The sequence below is a fragment of the Rhinatrema bivittatum genome, chromosome 12 (genome assembly GCF_901001135.1).
Source record: "Rhinatrema bivittatum chromosome 12, aRhiBiv1.1, whole genome shotgun sequence".
Classification (NCBI taxonomy): Eukaryota; Metazoa; Chordata; class Amphibia; order Gymnophiona; family Rhinatrematidae; genus Rhinatrema; species Rhinatrema bivittatum.
In genome coordinates, this window is record NC_042626.1 from 67,457,399 (window position 1) to 67,469,466 (window position 12,068).

The 12,068-nt window shown below is 45.3% G+C and overlaps 1 protein-coding gene across 1 annotated transcript in view; it reads left to right on the forward strand.

Moving 5' to 3' along the window:
* Nucleotides 1-12,068, forward strand: part of MRC2 (mannose receptor C type 2) — a 105,226-nt gene that overhangs the window by 24,254 nt on the left and 68,904 nt on the right. The window contains exons 4-5 of the mRNA XM_029572991.1: nucleotides 3,566-3,730; nucleotides 4,648-4,761. Of these exons, the coding sequence (XP_029428851.1) occupies nucleotides 3,566-3,730; nucleotides 4,648-4,761 (279 nt within the window). The remainder of the gene's footprint in view (nucleotides 1-3,565; nucleotides 3,731-4,647; nucleotides 4,762-12,068) is intronic.

Consider the following 12,068-nt stretch of genomic DNA (forward strand, 5'->3'; position numbering starts at 1 on the left):
TCTCACCCACACATACACATATTCAAGCTCCCATTCACACCCAGACACAAACCCAGGCTCCCATTCTCACCCACACATACACATATTCAAGCTCCCATTCACACCCAGACACAAACCCAGGCTCCCATTCTCACCCACATATTCAAGCTTCCATTCTCACTCACACACAAACCCAGGCTTCTGTTCTCACCCACACTGCCACACATACACATTCAAGCCCGCACACAGCTTCTGCTCCTCCCCCAAAGCAGGAAGATCAGTTGTCTTCTCCTACTGCCACCGGCCTCCTGTTATCTTTGGGCCATACAGCCGACCGATCTTCCTGCTTGGGGTGGGGGGGGGGGGAAGCGGAAGCTGTGTGCAGCACTTCTGCTCCCTCCCCCCCAAACAGGAAGATCGGTGGGCCATTTGGCCACAGGAGAGACCACGCCTGCTACTTCCCCATGTGTGCCGCTCCATGGCCGTGCAAATGCATGGAATGGCATTTCCGATTGCACAGGGCCTGGGTCCTCCTCTTCACTGTCGCGGGGATGGGATCCTGCGATGGCCTTGCAGTTCCGGTACTCCACTTCCGGTTCCAGTTGGGTGGGCCTGGGTCCAAATTGGATGGGCAACTGCTCACCCAGGCTCACCCGTGGCTATGCCACTGGTGGGAAGATATCATCTTACACACAAAGCAATCTCTCCATACGTCCAATAATCAAGCTATAACTGCACTTTAAAAACGTTTTCTTTGCTTCAAATCTCCAATACCATTATTATTCTGCCTTTCAAATGCATGGGCCTATCTCCACACCTTGTGACCTATGGACCTTTTGTAATATTACACAAACTAAAATATTATTGAATTTTAGCAAGTAAAAGCAGCGTCACTGACAGTGCACAAGATCTGAGTAAGTTTAGATGCATAAGTGTACTCTGATTGCTTAGCTGGGGGAGGGGGCCCACCGGGTAGGGAGAGCATGGGGGGGGGGGGAAAGCTGATTCAGCTTCTAGAGCATTTGGTGGTAGGGGCACTCCCACCTCCCACTTACACCTAACCTTCAGTGACTACAGGCACAATGGCAGGCTGGTGCTTCACACTCCCATTAGTTACATAAATGCCTTCATTCCATCATCAACGGCAAACGGAGTTTCACCACCATCTACCAGCCTCTTAACTGCCCCATTTCTTCCCAGTAGCATTCAGTCAGCATGGCACAGCATAGTCCTGAAATACAAAATACTAATAGTATCAGCAATAAAGACGCTTGAAAATTACCACCTCAAAATGATTTCATCTGAGTACAACATTGTTTCAAGATGCAAACCTTTCTTGTTCTCTAGAGCCAGCTATAAAGATGGACAGTAGCAGGTGACGCAGCAGCAAAAGCGCTTCTGGAGACCAGGTGGAAGATGCCCCCCCAATAAATCACACACGCCCTTAAACTAGCCCAAAAATCCACAATCCAAAAATGAAAAAGATTTCTGGCAGCCGATCACAAAAAGTAGCCCAATTGGGCGAGAAAACCGTCCAACTGGCAACACTGGTACTGATTCTGCCAGAGTCTGATTGGCTGTAGCAGTTGCCTTTTATGAGGTCATACCTGAGATTTAATGATGGGTAAAAGCTCTGCTATGACGTTTTGTTATTCTTTACTCTGCCTCTCACAATAAGCATCTTTGTACAGCTGTCAGTTAAAGCACCCTTTGCTGGGATTTTAAGCCCTAATTAAAGGGTTAATTCATGTTGCAGTTCTGTTGTTCTAAAAAAAAAAAAAAAAGAGATCCAAGATGGCCACCACAAGGTGAACACGGAAACGAGCTAGCTCCGCGTTTTGGATTTTCTTACCTTGCAAAAAATTCTCCCCGAGATAATTTTCTTCGTTCTAATGTCGCATACTAAACGCAAGGCTAGGATAAGAGAGGTTTCGGCCTCGACGCCAGAACCATTACTACGGCAAACGCGGATCGAAGACTCGTTCCCTGGTTTGCAGTTTGAGCCGGTGAGGGGAGCCGTTGGCGCTGATGGCGTGGAGCGGACGCCACACGCCCTGGCTGATGAGATCTCTCTTAGTCCCGGCGAGCCTGTAACCCCCTCTCTCTCCTGCAAACCCCCGATGCAAGGGGTTTTGGGTCAACAGCAGGGAACCTCGCCGGACCAACTCACGGGAACAACTGATCCCCAGAGAAGCGGCGCAGATTGTATGCCGACTTCAGTAAGCCTGGGAAGTACGGGCTCCGGGGGAAGTGAGTTTGGAGCGGAGTGTGTGGAGCGAGATGAGGAGGGCCATCTGAACCAAGGAGGTGAAGAAGAAGGGATCTGCGTAACGCTGAAACACCCACTGAGTGTTCCAGATGAGGTAACCTCCGAAGAAATATGGAAAGCTCTAACAGTAATGAATAAAGCTATCGTGGACTTAACAAATGCAGTAAAACTGAGCTTAGAGAAATCTAATGGCTTGGATAAGAGAACCCAGATAATGAAAACTAAAGTTGCGAACCTGGATAAAGAGATTAGTAATATGAAAGAAGTTCAGGTTAATTTCATAAAGTCTGAATCATTAGTGAATGGCAAGTTGGACTTCTTAGAAAACCAGATGCGGAGATATAATTTGAGGATTCTCAACTTCCCGAAAACAAAATGGATGCCTTTAAAGGATTTAATTAAGAGCTACTTTATAAATATCTTGATATATTCGGAGGAAAAATTGCCTATATTGACGAGGGTTTATTATACCCCAGGAAAGAAAGGTGTAGATAGAGCACCACAGGAACAAGAGTCGATGGATAAAGATAATTCCCCTGACAATTTGACAGATTTTATTGAAAAATCATTTGAAGCTAAGATTGAGGAGCGAGCAACAGTCTTTCTGTCTTTTCAACAAATATCTGACAGAGACGAAGTACTGAGAAGATCCTTTAAAAATCATTCTGCATTATTTTATGGTTTTCAAGTAAGAGTATTCCCAGATATCACAAAAAGAACTCAAGGAAAAAAGAAAAGCTTTTTTGAATTTGAGAAGTGAAGCTGTATCTAGGGGGGCTAAGTTTAATTTGAAATACCCATGTCGATGTATATTGGTTTACAATAATAATAGGTATATATTTACTGAGTTAGATCAATTACGCACATACCTGGACTCTCACTCCGGTTAGGAACAGAAGGGCAGGCGATTTGAATGAAAATATCTGCAAATAACCTTGTGGTGTTATCTTATAAGATTGTCCATAATCTTTTTTTCCTTAAAACCGCTCTAATATATTGGATCTCCCCATTTGCTTATAACTAGGGAAACAATTTATGTCTAGTAATAATCTAGAATGAATATCTGGAAATTTTTTCCTAAAATCTCTTTTTCTTATTGTTTCTCCTTTTTCTTATGTAAATGTTTCAATTGTAATTGAAATAAAATTCAATAAATAAAAAATAAAAAATAGGGGGTTGACAGTCATCTTGGTGAGCCACATTTCAAAAGCACAAGAGTGCTTGGAGGCTGCGGGGAATCTTTCAGCCCGGACATGGGATTTTATGGGCCCTCTTCCCCATCTTTCTTTTAACCATTTGCTCTCTACTGGCCTGCAGGCAGCAGCTGTGAGACCTTCTGGGACAAGGACCAGCTCACTGGCAGCTGCTACCAGTTTAACTTCCAGTCTGCCCTGTCCTGGAGCGAGGCGTGGGTGAGCTGCAACCAGCAGGGAGCCAGCCTGCTGAGCATCAACGAGCTGTCTGAGCAGGCTTACATAAATGGTAAGAGATGGGACCACAGCTTGAATGTGCAAATCTGTTCCTTTGCACTTTCCAGATATAAACTGGTGTGGGGCAACCAGAGAGCTCCATGTCATTAAGAGACGGGCTGAGCCAGTCCTGAATTTGACCCACTGCATCTATAGAGAAAGTGGAATTGCAGGTCCAGGGGCGGATTGGCCTATCGGGGGATCGGGCATCCCCCGGTGGGCCGATCGCTCCAGTCACGTGGTCTGCCATGAGCGGGCGTGACAGAGCCGTGCTCGGCAGACCATGTGATGTGTCCTGGGCCGGCCTGGGCGGCGAATACCCTGGCCGGTCTGACATCGTGAATTCGCTGCTGTGCAGGTCCATGGATGGACTGGGAGTGAAACCAGGACCAGATCAGTCTTACTGATGACCTGGAGCTCTCTGATCATGATAATGCATGCATTTCTTGTTGTTCTTGGTTTTTCTGGCTTCTTCCTTTTTGACAACTCCTAGTGTTTATAGGTAGCTTACAAAACTACTTTCAAATGTGACATTTTTAGATGTTCTATATGCTTAAAAATAAATAAATAAGTAAATAAATAAATAAATGTAGGTGTTCAGGTATGGAAGTGCTTGTCCACAATGCTTTAGTGCAGTAGTTTCCAAAACTTTCCTGGGGCCCCCTCCCAGCCAGTCAGGTTTTCAAGATATCTACAATGAATATGCATGGCACAGACTTACATGCACTGCCTCCATCGCATGCAAATTTATCTCATATATATTAATTGCAGAGAGCCTGAAAATGTGACTTGCTGGGGGTCCCCCAAGACAGGGTTGGGTACCACTGCTTTAGTGTTCTTTCTGCTTTGGTCCTCCTCTCCATTAATCCATGCTTTTCTCCTTCTGACTCTTTGTGTGTCTATCGGGGATATTCTCTCAACCCCTCCTAGGACTGCTGACCGGATACAGCTCCACCCTCTGGATTGGACTCAATGACTTGGACATCAACGGTGGTTGGCAGTGGTCAGACAGCTCTCCTCTGAAATACCTGAATTGGGAAAGAAGTAAGCCAAACCCAGACCCTAGGCATCTTGTGTGTTAGAAGGGGGGAGGTGTAAATCAACTTCATTCCCTCCATGGTTTGGACAAGACCCAACCAGTTGTGAAATGAAAGATATCACTTGGTCTGTAGTGGCGTCTTGTACAATATACAGGCAGTAGTCAGCTGGAAAGTGAGTGCGAGATCAGGAATAATGATGCCCTAGAGACTCTCAACCTTTTGTATATGCAAGTATCTTAGAAACAACAATGTTAACCTCAGAGAAATTTACATATATTCTACACATTCACTGTCCTCATCTTTTCTACTTCAGAAAGATGGAAGGTTGAGTAGCTAAGTCCTGGGATCTGAAGCCCTGAACTTCAAATGTACATAGATGATGTTGGTGGAAACCTTAGACAGGAGAGCCATTCCCCCTCCCCGCAGCCGCACGCATGTTATAAAATCAGGGGTTGGCGCGCGCAAGGGGGTTGCACATTAGTGCGCTGAGCCCTCGGGGAGACCAGCTGGCTTTCTCCGTACCTTCCCCCCCCCCCACCCATCCCCTCCATTCCCCTACCTGTCCCGCTCCCCCAGCCCGAAAAAAACCCAAACCTGTACCTTTGTTTTAGAAGTTATGCCTGCCGAGTGCTGTGCTGGTGCACGATCCCCCGGCTGCTGTGCCGGAGTCCTCGGCCACACCTCCCGGACCATCTGCCCCGCTCAAATATAGAAACTGTGACAACGCAATGAATATTCTACAGCCACAATTCTCAGCAACACGTTGTAACCCTCGTAAAGGACATCACGTTACAGTAACCAGAGCTATGTATTGGAATGCATGTGGCGGAGAGAATAATGTTCTTCTCAAACGTTGATGCACACTTCTAAACACAATTCCACCCTCTCTGCTCCACCCCTTCTTTCAGTATCACTAAATACCAGGAATACTGTAGGTATGAATTTACCATATCTTAAGGATTACTTGGGGTTTTTTTTTTTTTGTTTCCGTTTTACAAAAGGGTTCCAGATCTTTTCAATTTTTTGTACAGAATCTTGTTTGTATGCTGTGAGCTTTCCCAGATAATACGCTCTTTCTGTTCAAGCACACAGCTGCTTCTCAGATGGGGGTGGAGGTCTTTCTTCACCAACAGGCCTACTCACATCTGGCTGAAATCGCTATTTGGCCCAGCAGAGACATCAGATGTGATTCAATATTTGGTAATGGGATATTCAGTAGTAAACATTTAGGATCTCTAGATATGATAGTAACTGTGATCTGTAACATCAAATTTAATATCTTATCTCAATACACTACCCCCTCCAGGAACTCCCACCATATATGGGAAAAAGAGCCAATCTTTCCCCATCTGCACCAGCATTTATCATCTGCCACAGGGAAGAATTTATATAATCGTTCAGGCATCAGATACCAATGATATAATATTTTATAACTATTTGCAACTATTATAGAGGAAACAGAACTTCTCCCCATCTTTTGGAAGCAAAGATCCCAAATTGTCTCTTCCAACGGATGTCCCAGATCTCTTTCCCATCTTACCAGATGTGCTGGTTTGTAACTCTTCACTTAATAAAGCATAAATCGTAGAAATGGAGTGGGTGATCTGATCTACACTTTCATGATAGTCCTCAAATAATGATTCGCCTTGCAATAGATCATGCTTGATCTCTTTCTGTTTCGTGAAATGTGCAAGCTGTAAATATGGATACATATCCTTATCAAGAAGCAAAAACTTCCATTGTAAATTAACAAAAGATGTCATTTCCTTATCATCCCACACCTGCTCCAACCTAGCGAATCCCTAATACTTCTACTTTAGAAGGGCACTGGTGGTGCAGCCTGGAGAGGACCCTGTTGTCAGGGCCGGGGCTAGGTTTTTTGCTGCCCTGTGGGAATAATTACTGTGGTGACCCCCCCCGCATTCATTTATTCTCTGTCCCGGACCCACAAAAAAAAGCCCAGCTCCCTTCAGTGATACAAAATTTAAAAACTGATACCCCCCACCCCCCCGAACCCATGGCTGGTGTAAGGGTATTAGGTGCCCTAGGCGAACCTTATGGCCTTGCCCAACGCCCCCCCCCCCTTCCACACACACAGTTAAGAGCTATGCATTTAGTTTTACATGAAACATATCAAAGTACAGTATTCTGAGGTAAAAATATCCCTTACATTATATTTACATGCACTGCTGTGATGCCAACCAGAAATCCCTGCAAAGACACTTGGAACCGATATGTATTGGGCCTATTGTGTGTTGGGTGTGGGTTTGACCCTCTGAAAGCCTGAATACACTTCCTATTAGGAGAACGCCTCACCTCAGTCACACATGCAGAACATAAACAGACCCTCCCCAAACACGGAATAGAGCAACAATAAAGCAGAAATACAAACGCGCAGACAAAAACTGAACTGGAAACCACAAGAAGCCAGACACACTATGCAGTGCAACAATGAAAAAAACAGAACCATCACCATTCCTCAAACATCAAAGAAAATCAAGAAATAAAATACATACATAATTATAATACTAAAAACATATAATATTTCAAAAAAAGCTGATGAATAAAAGATCAAATAATTAAAAACTCATACAAGTTTTTTTTAAATGTCCCAAACACCAATAAAATATTTCAAAACAGCAGACACATCAAATAACTATAAAGGATTTTTAAAAATTCATGCTCTCCTCCATACCTGGAAACATTTGATTTCCAGTCACCCTGAGATTGTCATGAATTAGTGGGAGAGGGATACACAAACGTTTCCTCTTTCTTATATACACTCACACATACAAGCTCATACACGCATATGCTCCCTATCAGATAAACCCGCAGACATCTCCAGCTCTCCTTTGGTTGGGATCTACCAGCAACGTCAGGCCCTCATCTTCATTTCAGTTGCTGGCAGGTTGGAATCCACCTGCAGCACCCATTCTCTCTCTCTCACACATCCCTGGCAGGCTCCTATTTACACCCACACACCCCAGGCAGGCTCCCATTCTCACACACACCCTCTGCCTGTCCCAGGAAGGCTCCCATGCATCGCGAGATGAGAATACAGGAAGTGCTAGCACCGCGAGTGTTGAATACCATGGTGCCAGCACATGAGGCGGAGTTGCCGGCTGGGCTTCCTCTTCTGCTGTGGCCTCCTGCTTCTTCTGCTGACATTGGGATTGGGTCCACTGGCGATACCACAGGCTGCCTGCTGCTTCTGCTGCTGGTAGAATTGGGTCCACCGGCCCCACCACAGGCCTCCACTTCTTCTGCTGCCAGTAGGATCGGGTTCACCAGCAGCAATACAGGCCTCTTTCTGCTCTCAATGCCGTCCCACCGGTGTGCCACCCTGTGCAATTGCACGGTTTGCACACCTGGTGTCGCCGGGCCTGCCTGTTGTAATGAAAAGAGGATCAAAAACAATAGGACCTATCCCCTGGGAAAAAATGTTCCCATTTGTCCTACACCTCTACAGTTAAGGTAGAGATGGGCAACTTCATTTTTATAGAATATCTATCTGCTTTAGGCAGCCAGGCCATCACTTCCAATGGATCACCCCTCATCAAAGCACCCTCTAACTTTATCATAGGGCATCATAGTTTAGATATCTTATAACTTCAACTCTTTTGCACCACTCAATCACCACTTGTAGTTGAGCAGTGAGATAATACCATTGGAGATGGGGAGCACCAACACCCCCCCTACGTTTTGGTTGATACATAACACTTCTTGCAACTCTGAGAGGATTCCTTCTCCTTATGAAACTAAATATTTTTTTTTCTGCCAAGAATGAAGGGTTGCATCCGATATGGGAATTGGTAAGGTTTGGAAGAGATAACAGAAGCGTGGAAGCGCATTCATCTTAATTATCTCGATCCTTCCTAACCATGTAAAGTTAAATTTGTCCCATCTATTTAGATTCTGAGAAACCTCTCTCACTAGGGCATCATAGTTGAGTTTAAATAGCTCATCCAATTGTGCTCCAGTTTGGACTCCATGATACCGTACCCCCTCTTTCACCACTTAATTGGAAATTTACTCTTAATTACATCCAACTGTGCATCTGGCACGGATATGATCAAAATTAATTTATCTTCATTAATCTTTGAACCCTGCTAAACCTCTCCAGTTCCGACAATAGCGATTGTAATAACGCCACAGGTTCTGATGGTGTAAAGAGTAAGTCATCAGCAAAAAGGGACAACTTATATTCATTCTCTCACACTTTTATTTCCTGGATCTCTGAGAGGCCCCTAATTATCTCTGCAAAGGATTCCAAAGAAAGAGCAAAAAGAAGCAGTGATAATGGACACTCTTGCCAAGTGCCTTTGCTTACTAGAAAAGGAATGGAATGCCCCCCATTTATCTTGCCAGTCTCTCAGCATGTATCGTCCAATTTTTTAATCCAAGTCAAAAAGTCTCTCCCATACCCATTTTCTGAAGCACCTTAAAAAGGAAGGCCCAGTGTACCCTGTTGAATGCTTTTTCAGCATCCACCACAAGTAGGGTATTGTCATATGTTGAGCCCACTAGATTAGATTCAAAACCCTACAAACATTGAGAGGCCAGCCTCCCAGGAACGAACTTGGATTGGTTATTGTGGATCAAAAATGGCACTACCCTTCCCAATTTGAAAGCCAAAACTTTAGCCAAAATTTGCAAATCTACAATAATAAGAGATTTATTTATTTAAATATTTATCATCTGCCTATAACAAAATTGTGCTAGGCGAATAGCAATATGTAAAACAGAACAATCAAAACCATCATTAAAACATCACTAAAATGCAGTTAAAATAATATCAAAATGAAATAAAAAAACAAGCGTAAATAAAAAAAAACACCTATACTATTACCATCATCTTCTTTACTTAAAAGCTTCATTATAAAGAATGGCTTTTAGCTACTTCCTAAAGTCCATCATATCATTAAGTCCCTTATATAATTTGGCAGGGCATTCTAGCATACTGGCCCAGCAAGAGCAAAGGCTCGGCTCCTCATGCTACTAAGGTATGCTGTCTTAACTGTAGGAACACATAGCAAGTTATTACAAGTACGAAGATTTATTTACCAAAGATATGGAATCAAAAGAGATTTCAAGTATTTTGGACCATTCAACAGTTTAAATACTATTGTAAGTATCTTAAATTTTATTGGTCTGTATAAGCCGCATAGGGTGGCATCTCATCCTCGTTTTGCCAGGACTGTTATACCTGCCCTGTTGGAATCCATGGCTATTTGTTTATCTGATAAAAGTGAGTTAAACATGGAAACTAATGGTTTAATAATGTTAGGGCCAAATACTTTATAAAATTTTGCCAAGAACCAGTCAGTCTCCGGTGCTTTTCCCTGCTTCAGATCTTTGATCATCTGATCAGCTTCTATGGCTATAATCTCCCTATTCAACATATCTTGTCCCTTCTTATCAAGAACCAGAGTCTTCACCTCCTTTATTTATTTATTTATTTTTAACTTTTATATACCGATGTTCCTGTATAGGATACATATCACACCGGTTTACATAGGAACTGAACTGTCACCTTGGGGCAAGTACAAGGAACATGTAATACAAAAACATTATGATATTGTATAATAAACGTAGGGCTATACATGAAATTACTTCAAATAAAGGAACATGTAATACAATAAATTATAATAAAGTAAATCAAAAAACATGGGGCTATACATGATATCACTTCAGATACCTTTTTGGTGAACGCAATAATTGTGGGGAAGCTGAGATAGGACTAGAGGGGTGTGCAGAGAAGTTTAGTGTAATCCTTAGGAGGGACCAGAGGACCTCTGAGAGTGATTATCTCTCCGAAAAGGCCTGGCTGAAAAGCCATGTTTTGAGTTTCTTTTTGAAAACCAGAGGGCAGGGTTCTTGTCGCAGGTCCGGGGAGAGCGAATTCCACAGGGGAGGACCAGCTGTGGACAGGGCACACTTCCTTAATGAGGTTTTAGAGGGTGGGGTATACAAAGTGTCTTTGTATGCGTTTCTGATAGGTCTGTTCGAAATATGGGGCCATAGTTGGAAGCTTAGCTTGAGGGGGGAGATATTATGCAAGGCCTTGTGGATCAACATGAAAGCTTTAAAGAGAATCCTGTATTTGATAGGTAACCAGTGGAGGTTCTGAAGGATGGGGGTGATGTGTTCTCTTTTTTTTAGCACTGGTGAGGATCCTGGCCACCGCGTTCTGGACCATCTGTAGAGGCTTGATGGTGTTAGCGGGGAGGCCCAGAAGGAGGGAGTTGATAGTTTGGATGCACCAGGCGGAAGTCTCGGAAGTGTAGGAGTGGTTTAAGTTTTCTTAGTACCTGCAGCTTGAAAAAGCATTAGATAAGTGTCTATAGCTTCACCCTTAATAACTTCATCAGAGACATACAATTCTCTATAGCAGGGCTTCTCAACCGGTGTGTCGCGACACACTAGTGTGTCGCCAAACACCGGCAGGTGTGTCGCGTCTCCCGGTGTCCCACTGCCCCATTGTACTTTCCTTCTCCCTTTTTCCAGCCCCCGCGGTCCAATTGAAAGCCTCCTTTCTTCCTACCCCCACTGCCCAATGGGAAGCCTCCTTCATATTGCCTTCCCCCGCGCAGGCCAATCGGAAGCCTCCTCCCTGCCACCTGCCAGTGGGAGTAGGAAGAAGGGAGGAAGCCTTTGGCCGGTGAGGCAGGCATGGCACTGCCCGGGAGTGGGGTGGGAGGAATAGCAGTGTAGGACCCCGACGAAGCAAGGCCGCTACGGGAGCCCATCCCCGTAGCGGTGAAGAGAAAACCCGACCCCGACGGTGCAAGGCCGCTACGGGAGCCCAAACCCGTAGCGGTGAAGAGAAAACCCGACCCAGACGGTGCAAGGCCGCTACGGGAGCCCAACCCCGTAGCGGTGAAGAGGAAAACCCGACTCCGACGGTGCAAGGCCGCTACGGGAGCCCAACCCCGTAGCGGTGAAGAAAAAACCCGACCCCGACGGTGCAAGGCCGCTACGGGAGCCCAGCCCCGTAGCGGTGAAGAGAAAACCCGACCCCGACGGTGCAAGGCCGCTACGGGAGCCCAGCCCCGTAGCGGTGAAGAGGAAAACCCGACCCCGACGGTGCAAGGCCGCTACGGGAGCCCAGCCCCGTAGCGGTGAAGAGAAAACCCGACCCCGATGGTGCAAGGCCGCTACGGGAGCCCAAACCCGTAGCGGTGAAGAGAAAACCCGACCCCGACGGTGCAAGGCCACTACGGGAGCCCAACCCCGTAGCGGTGAAGAGGAAAACCCGACTCAGACGGTGCAAGGCCGCTACGGGAGCCCAACCCCGTAGCGGTGAAGAAA